The 14379-nt window shown below is 45.6% G+C and overlaps 1 protein-coding gene across 4 annotated transcripts in view; it reads left to right on the top strand.

Annotated features, from left to right (window-relative positions):
• LOC144100790 (uncharacterized) overlaps positions 1-14379 on the top strand; it is a 272474-nt gene that overhangs the window by 255316 nt on the left and 2779 nt on the right. For all 4 annotated transcript variants that reach the window (XM_077633644.1, XM_077633645.1, XM_077633648.1 and 1 more), the window contains 4 exons: positions 8408-8575; positions 9481-9555; positions 11279-11387; positions 13160-13201. In XM_077633644.1, the coding sequence (XP_077489770.1) occupies positions 8408-8575; positions 9481-9555; positions 11279-11387; positions 13160-13201 (394 nt within the window). The remainder of the gene's footprint in view (positions 1-8407; positions 8576-9480; positions 9556-11278; positions 11388-13159; positions 13202-14379) is intronic.

Genomic DNA, 14379 nt, shown 5'->3' with positions numbered 1-14379 from the left:
TAGTGGTTATTAAGCTCAGCTGCCAACCCAAAAGATACGGGTTCAGTCCTGGCCACAGCCATCGCAATTTGTTTGGTTTATGGTTTATGGAAGTTTAACGTCCCAAAGCGACTCAGGCTACGAGGGACGCCGTAGTGAAGGGCTCCGGAAATTTCGACCACCTAAGGTTCTTTAACATGCACTGACATCGCACAGTACACGGGCCTTTAGAATTTCGCCTCCATCAAAATTTGACCACCGCGGCTGGGATCGAACCTGCGTCTTTCGGGCCAGCAGCCAAGCGCCATAACCACTCAGCCACCGCGGCGGCCTAACTCCATCGCAATTTGATGAAAAGCAAAATGCTAGAGGCCCAGGTACTGTAAGTGCATGTTGCAGAACCACTGGGTGGTCGAAATTATCCATAGCCGTCCAGATGGTGTCCCTCATAGCCCAACTTGCTTGGCAGCGTTCAACCCCATAAACTAACTAAACATGCTAGTTTTAAGGAGGGATGTAGGTCTTAAAATAGTTAAGAACAGCCAGAAATCGTTTTTGTGAAAAATGCATTTTCCAAGTATTTGTGCAATCCATAGCCTGCCCTGAAAATATTAATGCTGAATTTAATCAGGAGATACAATAAAATAAATTTCGGAAACGACCCAGGATCCGCAAAATGCCCTACAAGGCAAAATTTGTTCGAACTTCCCATGTGCGCTGCGGGCGAACTAGCCAAGCAATCTCCACTGTCTTGGGTTCGTTTTGAGGCCTGTTCTTTTGAGCACATTTTGTGCCATCTCCAAATGACATCGCTCAAGTAGAATGACCACTCTCAGTGGTTTTCCAAAGGCGGCCCATGCACACAAGGCAAGCCCTGTGTCAACGCAACTGGCACATCGTTTTTTTTTAATATTTTTGTTTCACGATCTCCTCCATAATTGCCACTTTCGCATGACCTTGTCTGCTTGTGTGGTCATATTCTCGTGGCCTATGCCCGCCTAAAGAAGTAGGCATGTCATGCGTGTCATAAAAAATGAAAGCGTCCATGGGAAGCGTAGCTGAACAACTTGGATGACTGCATGCTGCCAGGATTGCCTGTTGTGTCCAAAGCGCTCTGTTCTCAGACTAACTGTAGTACAACCGGCGTCATCAAATCATCAGCCAGCACTTCCGAGCGATCTAAGACCTTATTAATACGTTCAAACCCAGTTATAACAAACAGCATGGTTCAACACGATTTGATATATGGAATAGTTCGATATACTCGAACCCACTTATAAAGAAAACGTCAGTACCAAATTTGTTATATACGAGGTTGCGAGCACCGAGTGAAAACACACCGATGAAAGAAAAACCCTGCCACTCACCGTGAATACGTATTTACACGATTGCAAGTCGGCCTTTGTTTTTTTTTTTTTTAATCGGAAGTGGGGGGGTCGACTTACAATCGAAACGAAAACATCGCACTATAAATAAAGGCGAGACAAACGAGATATCAGGCATGCTACAGCGTGGTTGCATTTTTGCTGCGCGGCTCCGTCGCATCGCTCTTGGTGCTGGTCTTGAGCAGCTGCTATGTCAACGCGCAAAACTGGCATCCCTCCCCGCGCGTGCGGGCAATGGCCGATGGCGGCTATCGATAAGCAGCAAACTGGCACCCCACACTCCTCACACGTGGCTGCTGACTGCAGTTGCTGATAAGCGGTGGCGGCTCTATAACACAGTCGCGTTTTACGGAAGCTCAAGCGTCCAACACGTTTTCTTTTTTACTTTCAAATGCGCGCTCGGCACTCAAGGGAGCGTTGATAGTTGATGGAAGGGCCGCTGTTCCAATCGAGGCAGCACCCACACTCGGAACGGCAGCGGTGCTGGGAAGTGTCGTTAGCCGACTGAAGAGCCGACGCCATTTACACATAGTTTCTTTTTGGCTCTGACGCATTTGACTACTGCCGGCCGTGTTTCACAATTTCTTAATGGAGTGCTTCGTAAGTCACCATTTGTGCTCCAGGTCCGGCAAGCGACCGACGCTCGTTGGCAGCTACATTCAAGATGGCTGCCATTCTTACGCCGAAGAAACGAACAGCCGCGCACCGGGCCGCAAGTTCGACGTTCGCAGCGGGTGATACAGGTGTGGCAGCTGCAGCGAGGAAAATTTTCAGCTGTTCCACGTGATGTCGTGATGTGGCTATTTGCGAAGTGCGGGACTTCGCTGGACGATGACGTTAGAACGACGTGCTGTGGGACCGCAGCAGCGATCACGACAGTAGCGCAAGTGAGGACGAGTAGTCCAGTGACTAATACATTTTCGTTTTGGAATGGGCCCACGGGCACGTCCGCGCACGGCAGCCGATAGCGGCTGGCGATAAACGGTGGCCGCTGAATAATGCTATCACGTCCAACTATTCAAGGCCAAGCTTAAACAACCTCGGGAAGTTTTTTTTTTCATTTTTCGAATATGTGATTTGGAGCGTCGACTTACAAATGTGTAAATACGGCACTACTTAAAAAGTAATTTACTGGCGAGAGGTGTACCTATTTGCGGTAGGCAGTGATTTCTTTTCTTGAGCAATGCGTTTAGCTCCATCAGTGAGAATGGCATTTTCGACACTCAACATCATTTGAATGAACTCCAGTCCACTTCCCTGTATTCCCGAGTGGTATCGTCGCAGCACATTGGGAGCAGAAACGGCTCTGCGAAGTGTCAGGCGAGCATCTTCCAGAGGTGACTCCTTGGTGTCGCCAGACACGAGCACACTGGAAACAACAATTTGAGTTCAATGGGCTTGCTATCACAGCTAAGTCGTCGTCAGCCGTCAAAACATCCTCGAAGGCATCCTCTGTTGGCACAGCATCTGGAACATCGGCGAGTTTTTCCCACGGCATGGCAATACCACTAACATCGTTTGCTGCACACACCATACTCACAGCTTCCGCGCCCTCATGACACAGTCCAGCATGATGGAAGCAGTTCTCTTGTGCACAGTGGTCTAGAGCTTATCGATTCACGTCTTGCCCAGCATGACTTATCGTTTTGATTGCAGCCAGAAAATTAATATTCCGCTCATCAGTAACCCATAGCTTCCATAAAAGCCACTCAAATATGTGATTCCGATAGCCTAGCTTGAATGCACGGATGGTGCCTCAATCAAGTGGCTGTAAAACCACTCTTGCTTTTGGTGGCAGAAAGCAAACCTCAATGGTTTTGAGTGAGATCCGCTGAACAGTTATCCAGGAGGAGGCAAATCTTGTGCCCACTCGTTTCAAGCTCCTCAAAAGGGCTTGCCGCTGTTTTGCCGTCATCTGGCAGGATGAAGCACCGGAAAGCAAGCACGCAGTAGTGCAGGCACAGCCAGAGAAAAAAGAATAGCTAGCAGCATGACTTGCATATTCAAACAAAGAAAGCACGGAAGACGACGACTCCTCGTAGCATTCATAGGCTGCCTTCTTCTCCAGAAGTGAGCACGGTGGAGCTGCTCGCACATACTTGATCACGTAGCTGCCGAATAGGAGCGCTGCAAAGCCAAGCTGGCTGACGGCGGCGATTTCAAAGGGATGCTCCTGCGTTACACAGATTTCACTGAAGCACGGCTGGGGAGCGTGGTTGCCTCAGACTACCCTGAGCGAGCGCAGAATCTTGTTGGCGGGCATTTGGTGACCGATCACGGGTGCTCAGAGTTCAGTATATCCAATGTGTAGTTTGTTATAAAAAATGCATTTTACGCGCATAGCACTGGAAGAACTTCCAAGTGTTCAGTATAAAGCATAATTCTCTCTATCTGAGTTCGTTATATTTGTATTTGACTGTACATTGTACTGCACTCATGCCACAGCTTTGAGGCTTTCCTATTGTGCCGCTTTGGACGCAACAGGCGATCTGGCAGCACACCGTCATCCACGTTCTTCAACAGTGTGTTCTGGGGGCGCGTTTGTTTTTCCACTCGGTGTGTGTGAAAAATGCAGTGAACATGGAGAGCGAAACAGAGTGGAAGTTCTTCCGTCCGCTCCAACAAGGGACACATCATGCAGCCCTTGTGTGTTGCACAGCAAAGTTTAATTTCTGGACAGTGACCAGTCTTAGGCCTCTTTAACCCCTTGCTGTACGAATTTTTATTTTTGACTAAAAAGATTAGTGAGCTCCATTTCAACAAAGTATTGTCAGATATCATATATGACACACCATGCAGTTATGGATGCTCTTTGTGACAATATAAAACTGCATTTAACAGCCATAACTGAATAAGAATTGCAAATCACCGAATGGTAATTTCCTTACAAAAAGGGTATTTTTCATGATATCCAGCCAGACCACAGCCCTAAAACAACACTTGTTCACTAGTGCAACACTAGTGCAACACTTGTGCAACACTTGTGCAACACTTGTGCAACAACACTAGTGCAACACTTGTTCTTCCTCTACACCGCTGGCATTTGTTGCAGTGTGCGTTCAGTGCAACACATGGAAGCTGGTGAGTGTCTTGAAGCACAGTAGCATTGCTCGTCCAAGTCAAACCCAGTCACAGGACCAGTGAAGGGCAGTGCATTCGTTTCAACACTCAAATCGTCTCTTTGTATGAGCGGCGCCCTGTGGTCCATGCCCTGGTGAGTGCTATTGTTTCACATTTGAATCGTGCAGCTCACTTTCTATCATTCCTGTCAGAATCATCTAGGAATAGGCTTACACCTTGTGGCACCATGTTTCTCCTATGCAAATTTCTAATTTCCGTAGCCTTCGATCATCTTTGTCCTTGCCAAGCAACAACCATGCACATTCCGTCACTGTTTCAGACGAATACAGATTCTTTTGCGTCCTTTTGAATAGCACTTCGCATTTTATGGGCTACTTTCTGGCCTTGAGTACTTTGCACTTCAAGTACACCTTGATTATTGCTTTCTTTCTTCATTTATGCACCATTTCAATAGGCGTCTTTCTTGTCTCCAGCACTTTTTTCTGCCTCCACCAACAAGAAATTGCCTCCTTTGTCGACCTCATTAAATTAAATAGCCCCACTCCTGACCCACCTGCCCAATGGATGTAGGAGCTCACTCTCCATTCTTCCATAAAATGTGCTGGTGTCCTAACAGCGATTTAATTAGAAGCAATAACCAATTAAGAAGGTCGCGTAATGTTCAGAATGCGGAAAGGCATGTAAAATCAATATACTGCATGGAATTTATTTTCTGCGGCTGGGATTATGATTGGCCTTAGAGCGACAAAGTTTCCCATAACTGCATGCTGTGTCATAGATGATACGCAAGCAAATGCCGTCGCAAAACGCAGTCTGAAGGATTATCTATCGCACTGCAGATGTTGTAACAGACCGACAAAGAGCCGCTTTGTGACCTAATAATTTTTTTAGAACGCTACCTCCAGTTAGAATGCAGAAAATATTTTCTCCACCTATCAGATTTCCTAGAGAAAAACACAACACTATCTCCATGTACATTTGAAAAGAAAATCGCTAGAGAAATCCTGTCAAAAGTGCACACTGCGATACTAAATAAGTGAGAAATTGTTTCTTACCATTCTCTGTCACTTAAGACAAAGAAAATGTACCATATCATATATGATACCCTATGTGGTAAGAGTTTAATGTACACAATTGTAAGTCAACTCAAATAAAGTCCCCCCCGCCTCTATATTGCATGGAAGGGGAAAAAAAGGCATGCCCGTGGGCACATTCCACAATGAAAATGTAGTATTACTGGACCACTCATTCACACTTTCATAGCCCTCATTAGTGCTGTCGTCATCACTGCTGTGGTTTCAAGGCTCATCATTTTAACGTACGTCGTCATCCAGCGAAATTCTGCATTTCATTAACGACCACGGCACATCGTCGTCTCGCGAAATCCATCAGTGGAAATTTTGCCCCGCTAAAGCCACTACACCTGCATCATCCGTCCTGAAGTGCCGAACTTTGGGCCCGCGTGCTGTTGTTCATTTCTTCGGTTAAAGAATGACAGCCATCTTGAGTGTAACTGTGAGCGAGCGCTGGACACTTACCAGACCTGGAGCACAAATGGCAATTTATGAAGCACCACATTAAAAACTGGTAAAACGTGGCTGGCCGTTGTCAGATGTGTCAGACAGAGCCAAAGAGAAGCTCTTCCATCAGCTATCGACACTCCCCGGAAGCACTACTGTTCTGAGTGGCAGTGCCACTGCGATTGGAATAGGGGCCCTTTCATCAACTATCAACACTCCCATGATAGCCAAGTGCGCAGTTAAAAGTAAAATAAAAAAGAAAATTCTTTCAAACAAGCGTGGGATAGCCAAATGCTACTAGGTAGAGCTGTAGAGCAGACTTAAAATTGCAACCTCGCCGCAGCATGCCTGATATCCTGTTTGGCTCGCCTCTATTCATGGTGCCATGCTTTGGTTTTAATTGTAAGTTAACCCCCAAACTTCATATTTTCAAATTAAAAAAAAAATTGGTTGGCTTACAATCGTATAGATACGGTAGGCCGCTGTGTTTTAACCTTAAACCTTGTGCAAGTTTACTCGTTTACGGCAAGGCCACTTTATTTCACGTGAAGTGGTAAATTTAGTTCCTTATGCTGGCTTTTGGCGCGGCATATGGCAAGCCTTTGCCACTTTCTTGGAAGGTTTGTGGTTTGCAAGTTTAACTTCCTAAAACGACTCGGAGTATGAGGCACGCTGTAGTGAAGAGCTCCAGATAATTTTGACGACCTGGGGTTCTTAAATGTGCACTGACAATGCGCAGTACATGGGCATCAGGCATTTCGCCTCCATCTAAATGTAACTGCCATGGCTGCGATCGAACCTGTGTCTTTCGGGTCATCAGCTGAGCACCATAACCACTGAGCCACCACGTTGGCTTTTTTTGGGAAGTTACAGGCATATATTTAGAGTGTCCATTCTTGTGCGAAGCAGAGCTACACAACGGTGCCATTAATATTGTCATAGGTGCACTCTAGCAAAAGTTAGTTTCCCAAACTTCAAATGTGTTTTTCTCAGTTGTTTTTGTACAGTGCACTCAGCCTTACGGTGCCTTTTTCTGCGTTGCTCTTGAGTGACAATGACAAATTTGGTATGTATTAAAAATAGCGTCACTCTAGAGCATATTTTTTGCATTGAGGCCACACACTTACTCTGACAAAACTTTTAGCGCATGCAAACAAGAATGAACATGACGAGGACAACGCGTGCATTATCCTTGCTCTGCAGACAGCTGTTGCTGTGTGTGACACGGTGATAGCCGGACTGGCGGAAACACAGATGGATCAGATCAAGTTAATTTCTAGTTCATCGGGCCTGTACATCTGTGTTTCCGCCAGTCTGGCTGTCACCGTGTCGCACATAGCAATAACTGTCTGCAGAGCAAGGATAGCGCACGTGTTGTCTTTGTCATGTTCGTCCTCATTTGCATGCGCTAAAAGCTTCATCATGACATACCAACTCGCCCAAACAGCCACTCTGATCACACTTACTCTTTTTGGCACAGTGAAATTGCCAAAAAGCCCTATAAGAAATATTTTTTTATTTCATTAACCTTAATAACCAGTGCGGCTATCAAAAACCCAATTACAGATTTGAAATCAGCGTAAAAGCTGATAAAGAAAATTTTTAGACTCGCATTCTTCCTTAAATCACATTTTAATGGCTCCGAATTGCAACTTGCTCCCAGCTGTTGTTAGCACGTATAACAGATCGGCTTGAGTGTAAGTAAAGCACGATAATTCGTGGTAGCCTTGCTAACAAGCACCTCTGTCCAAGTCTGAACAGCTTGTCAGGTGTGCTGTTTCACATGACCGTGTCTTTCGTTTGGCTGCAGAGTAAGAATGCACAGAGAAAACTAGCAATGGCTGTAGTGCAGACTGACAGATCCGTGGCTTCACATATAAGGTAACAAGTGCCAATGAAGGTGCATCCTGTGATACCTCCTGATAGTGCTTGCTGCAGCATGCTTTGCTTTTTCCATAGTTAAATAAATGCCTGTTGGGGGCTAAAAACTGCAAAGATGCTACAAGTGCTTGGAATCTGTTGTCTTTCATACACGACATTAGAGACATGAGTCACCTGTCTATACAGACGAGATGTGAGAAGCCTTCTGGCTTGAAAAGAATCAACTGCGTTTGTTGTGCAGAAGGCAGAAAGATAAGAAATGGCTGTGTAGAGGATTGGTCGGGGTTGGATTGGGCAGTGAAATAAATACGCACAGAGTTAGACTGTGTGGGAAGCAGAAGAGAGTGCTGCAATGGTGTCCTGAACGTCACTGCCCCATAGTACGCAGTGTCCCTGAGCTTCTTGAAGCACCTTGGAAGTATGCACGACATGTGCTGCGCTCGACATTAAAGTTGGTCTTTCTTCTTAAAAGGTACTTGCCTTGACAGCAGTTCACTGTTTGTGCCACCTTGCATGGCTGCTTCTGCCTGTATCTTCGTGGGTGACCCCGTGGACGAGCAGTTTCAGTTGCTGAGCGCATCGACGGGGCACGTCAGCTGGCAGATGCAGTACGAAGGCTCGGCAGCACGCGTGGCACACCTGGTGCCGGCCATCTCGCGTTACGTCGATGGCGTGCTCATCAAGGCCACCAGTCGGATGGAAGCCAGCCACCAGGACATCGACCTCTGGGTCAGTTGCATTGCATCCAGCTCTGACAGACCTGCTGTGTCCAGTGCACTGCGGAACACCCATGTTCCCTGTCGTGCATTCCCCCATCTTTAAGAGTGCTCCGGTTCCGACCTCAGCTTAGCAAGCAGAGCAAAGTGGAGGATGAAAGCATGGCGGTATATTGAGAGTGAGAGGAGGAGAGACCAGAGCGGTGTCGTGCCACCTGAGCACATGCTCAGCAGTGGCGGTGCCAAGCTGTTGGTTCCTCTCGCTGTGCCATTGGCCAGGGTCAAGCACTGCCACCATTCGGCACTGCGTGTTTTGTCACCGATCACCTATGGGTCAAGTACTTCAGCAGCTGCGGTTAGTTACCGAGCATAGTAATCATCGAGTGATTTTTTTTTTACCCACTTTATTGTGAGAATAATCATGCTGTCACCGCCCATAGGTGACTCTTTCACAATGCAGTCAGTCATTATTGAATTTTGGCATATTTTGAGAGGCCAGATGTCTGCATGCTCTCTTGTTTTCTCATGGGTGTCGTGTTGTGGAGAAAGGGGCACAAGCCAAGAAGTGTAATTTTTCTCGACACCTTTCGAAAGCTGTTCGGGCTTCCTGCAGCTGCATGAGACTGAGAGTCCCTGATAATTACATTTGTGGACACCTCACATTCAGAGTTATTGCCAAAGATATGATGCTTATTTTTCCTTTTTAATGGAAAAGGAAACACTGTACCATACCAGCATTACTTTAGCGAGTCATTTGTTTTATCATTAATTTCTCTTCCCCATCCTTTTTTGGGTGTCATCTGCTGGCAGATATCTTTGTACTGCATTCACCATGGCACTGATCTAGATTCTCCACATGCATTGGAAGTACCGGCTTCTTTCAGTCAGCTCACCCTTCCGTTCCCCCCCACCAAACAGGTCAAGAAGTTGCAGGAGCCCAAGTACGCCCACTACCTGGACACATTCCACGGAATTCATGACTACGACCCACAGGTTAGTAGTGCATACATGTTTCTGCTGGAGAGCAATGAAATCAGTGTCGGCAGATAGTGTGGTGCTTTATTCTTTATTAGAAAAAAAAAAATTGCTCTGATGATTGTGCTTGTGTCATTTTAAGTAAACACTGGTCAGTTCCCTATTACCACACCTGTTTGCAATGACATCTCTAAATGTTGGTTTATCAGGTTCTTGTTTTGTGGACTTTCCACCTATGAACTAAATATGAGTGGACGACTGCAGTTTGTTGTTCTGTTCCTATGGCTATCCTTGAACTATTTCAGCTGTGGGCAGCAAGGCAGTTTGCCAAGGACAGCAATAAGCAAGAGGTCAGGGAAATGCCGTGTCAAGATTTTGTGGGTAAAATAGAAAATAGGGCATCATGTAGAGATCGAAGTCTCTTAATTAGCATACTTACCTTAAAAACTTGTTTATAATATGAGTTTTTAGCAAGGTTTTAGCCTGTAAAATTTCTGCCTCGTATTATATGAGAATCCAAATAATATTCAGCCCACATCCACAGTTCTAGTTTCGTTATTGTTCAATGCTCTCTCCATCAAGCTTTCAGCAAGGGACACACTCTCTAGGGGTGGCGGCAGTTGGGTGTTTCAATTTTGATGTTATTTCATCATGCTGACCTCGCGACGCCCACACTATCGGAAACAGGATGATTGCACTTCACACTTTGTCGGGACCTCTAAAAGCAGCACTCGGCTGCTTTTCAAGGGAAGGTATTTTCTGCTGCTGAAAGCATTGGTACCGCGCCACTACATGAGCCGGATGAGGTAGGCAGAGCCTGCTGTTACTGCCATCGGATGGCTGAAATGGGCCTCTCCAGCCACACCATGCAGTTGGATCACCCAAGGAGCTCATCATTTGGTCTTTCAAAAAATGAAGGATATCAGCTGCACTCATTGGGGTTGAAGAGTGTCTATGGAATGATCTTTTCAAGGGGATCTAGGAAGTCAAATAAAGTGTGCAATGCAGTGCAAATAAATGCTTTTGGTGAGCGTTCCTTTGTCGCGTTAAATGTTGATACCTTTTTTCTATTCTTGTTGTCTGAAAATTATACCTCTGTATTATTTAAGCCCTTTTATGGCAATTAACTTTTCCAGGCACCATTTATTATTTCGCCTCAAAACAAATATTGTTCAGCCTATTTCAAATAGCATATCCAGGCCTGAAAAAATACGATTTGTTAGTTTTCCTAAAGAAATCACTGTCAGATAATTTTTTACATGCACACACAAAATTCTGACCAACTCCCAAATATTTGGGAAATAATATTAAAACAGCGGGATTCATCCATTCAACACCCTAGGGATTGTGGACTCTTTTTGTGTTACATAACGCTAGAAATCCAGAAAAATATACCATTGCGCTGGTTGCAAAATCTGTCGGCAACACCATGGTGGAAGACTTGCTGCCAAGTTCACTGTTTCGTGAAATGCGTCTTGCTGTGTTCACTAGGCTGTATAGCAAAGCACCCTATTTGCAAGGTGAAGGGTACTAAATTTGCCTGAAATCAAGACATTTGTGCTTCACTGAAGAAAAAGTGCACAATAGCAATGTACGAAATTATGTACAAAGTGCCTTAAAACATTAAGCATCCTATGACGGATCATTGTGGTATCTTACTTAGACAGGACTGCTGTGGCAGTCAAAAGCTGCACATCTAGCCGAGCCTAACGAGTGTCTGCACGGTGGTCCGTTCATGCAGAGGCACCAGCTGGTACTGAACACCCAGGAGGAGCAGTACTTCATTGTCGACTTCACCAACAAGACGGTGGACATCCTGGCTAGGCTTACCGTGCAGCAACTCTGCTTTGGTACGAGTCTCATTTGTCAGGTTTGCAACATGAAATACCTAGCGGTCATTTTTTAGTGCGCTAGCACGTATAGTGGCCATTCTCCGCATTTAGCCTGTGGGCTCATTCCAAAACAAAAATGTATTAGTCACTGTACTCATTCACACTTGTGCCATCGACCTCACTACCCCTGCCATCATCACTGCTGCAGTCCCACAGCACGTCGTTCTAATGTCGTCGTCGTCATCCAGCGAAATCTCCCACTTCGCAAACAACCACACCAGGGCATTGTGTGGAACAGCTGAAAAGTGTGCCTTGCTGCAGCCACCACACCTGTATCACCCGTTCTGAGACATCGAACTTGCGGCCCGGCGCGCAGTTTGTTTCTTCGGCGTAAAAGACAGCCATCTTGACTGTAACCATGAACGAGCTCCGGATGCTTACCGGACCCAGAGCACAAATGGTATTTGAAAAAGCACTGCATTGAAAACGGGTAAAACGTGGCCAAAGAGAAACTGTGTGAGTGGTGAAAAGTCGTGCCGAACAAGTGCGTAGGCTAGCCGAATGCTACTGGGTAGAACCGTAGAGCAAGCATAAAATTGCAACCAGTATGTAGTATCCCTGGTATCTCGTTTGTCTCGCCTTTATTTATGGTGCCATGCTTTGGTTTCAATTGTATGTCAACCCACCCCCACTTCAGATCAACAAATTTTTAAAAAATAAGTCTGCTTACAGTCATGTAGATATGTTAACCGACATGAATTAAGTGAGCTTGACTAGTGTTTTCCGCTATCTATCGCCACTGTGGCACCTATGGAACATTTCATGTTTATTATGGTATGATATCTTTCCTAACTTTTCCTGAAGAAAAGATAAGGTGGAAAGACAGGAGTGGGGAGTTTGTATTTTCGTGATGAACTGTAACACAGTAGGACCCTGCTGTTAGATTTTCCACTGGACCATGAAAAAAACCAGCTGGGAAACTCACATGGAAAAGGATTTCTTTTTTTTATTACTATTTCTTGCAAGTGCACCGTAGTCCTCTGACATTTGCAAGGCTGTGTTGCTCTTGTGGTCATTCGCATGCACAGAATGTGCTAAATGCCTTTCGATGGCTCTCTGCCTGAGCAGCTGCTGGTGCAAAAGGAGCAGCAGCCAAGAGCAAGGGCATGCAGAGTGTAGTCACACGTGCGTGCTTCTGTGCTGTTTTCACAGCCGCTGCCTTAATCCTGCACAATTCTCGTTTATTGGAACCTAGAAATTACGCTTTTAAGCTGCAGGCGACAAGGAAAACACAGATGACACAAACATGCAAAAATGCCAGCTGGGGAAAGCTACCACAGTTGCAACCTAACAGCCGAGTTTGTGTTACATAGGTTTCTATGGGAACTTGGACAGGACTGGTTCGCGAAAACATAGCAGCCGGGAAAATGCAGCACCCAGGAACGTAACAGCTGGGTTCTAGTGTAGCAAGTATGTAGAGATCCCAGAGGTCTAAAAAATTATGGGATTTTTTTTTGAGTAGCTGTGGAGGGTATGTAAATTTCACATTGCATGTCTTTTTTTTTTTTCACTTTGAGCATTGTTCGTTCTGCACATGAAGGAAGTTTCTTGCAGACTTAGGTGTCTTCTCTAGGCCTCATGAGAGATAACGTGTACGAGTTTCTGTGCAGGTTGGTTTACACATGCGCCTATGCGATTTCTTTTTTGGTGGAGTTAAGAAGGATTGACATTTATTTGGGTTAAGCCCGTACCTTGAGGCAGGTGCATCACCATTCTTTCTGCCCATGCAGGTGGCAAGTGCAGTCCGGACATCTTTTCACGCAAGGAGAATGGTGAGCTGGGTCTCATCTTCCTGCCTGTCACTGTTGTGTTTGCAATCCAGGCTTGGCTTCAAGGCCAGAGGAAAGGCACACTCTGGAATTTTCCTGTATTTTCTTTTTATTTCAGAGTCTGGGCTTTGAAAGCTGTTGTTGAGAAAAAAGCAGCGCAGTTGAGTGATGTGTAAAGTCAGCAAGCTAGTTGTATTGTGCGTGACAACCCATCTCTGCTTACTTCCAACTGTGGTGCAGGTTGTCTTAGCAGTATGTCAAGGAATTTACCCCGCAGTGATTTTGCTTAAAAAGCTCCAAGCTCAAACTTTCAGGGAGTAACAATCTACCTGTCAACACTATGCCTTGGCTGCAAGTAGGGCCCTTTGTGTTCAGGTCGCGTTTCTCTTTTTTTCTTGAATTTGTGTGTGTGTGTGTGTGTGTGGGGGGGGGGGGGGGGGTTAAAAATGGGGCGATAAGTTTTAAGCTCAAATTTGGGCAATATGCGGGTTATTTGAAAGAAGTTTCATAATTTCGGCTTTATCGGGTCATATTTTGCAGCAGAAGCCAATTTACTGTGAGCACTTGTTTTTGTATGGGATGGACTTTAAATGCTCAGTGATGTGATTGCTTTGCCAAATGCTCCAATTTGTGCCGGAAGGCAAAGCCTTTTAAATGCTGCTATATAACAACAAATTATGAGTATTCTGCGCCACACCTGTGCCAAAACTCTGTACTTCCTTTCGAACGAAATTCTTGGGCGCCGTGTGTTATCATACCTCTGCACTAGGCAGCACTAGGGGAAAACAATTTTTTTGAGAATCCTTCAATTGATCCTTAGTAAAGAGAAGCTAAATATAGGCCTGCAGCACTCTGGTCATCCTGTCAAGGTTGCCAAAAATGCACATGGCACAAGTATTTACAAATGGTGCCAGTGTTGACTTCCATGTCCTTTCTCGGCCGAAGTGGGGTAATGGCACACTGCCACGAAGTTCTCACTGGGCGTCGATTTTAGGGCTCGCTTCATTGCCCTACCGACAAGAAGCAGATAGTCTCAGATAATTTTTTTTCACTCATGTTGTCGAACTGTCCCTGTGTGCGGTTCACGTCCTCGAGCGCATATTCAACGGCACGCAGCTTCAATTTTGCATCCTAGATTCTTCACCTCGCAGACGGCGTCATCTTGAGTAAGAATGCACAAC

This window comes from Amblyomma americanum, chromosome 8, assembly GCF_052857255.1.
Source record: "Amblyomma americanum isolate KBUSLIRL-KWMA chromosome 8, ASM5285725v1, whole genome shotgun sequence".
Lineage (NCBI taxonomy): Eukaryota > Metazoa > Arthropoda > Arachnida > Ixodida > Ixodidae > Amblyomma > Amblyomma americanum.
The sequence above is the reverse complement of the archived record's forward strand: the minus strand, read 5'-3'. Positions and strand labels throughout refer to the sequence as shown.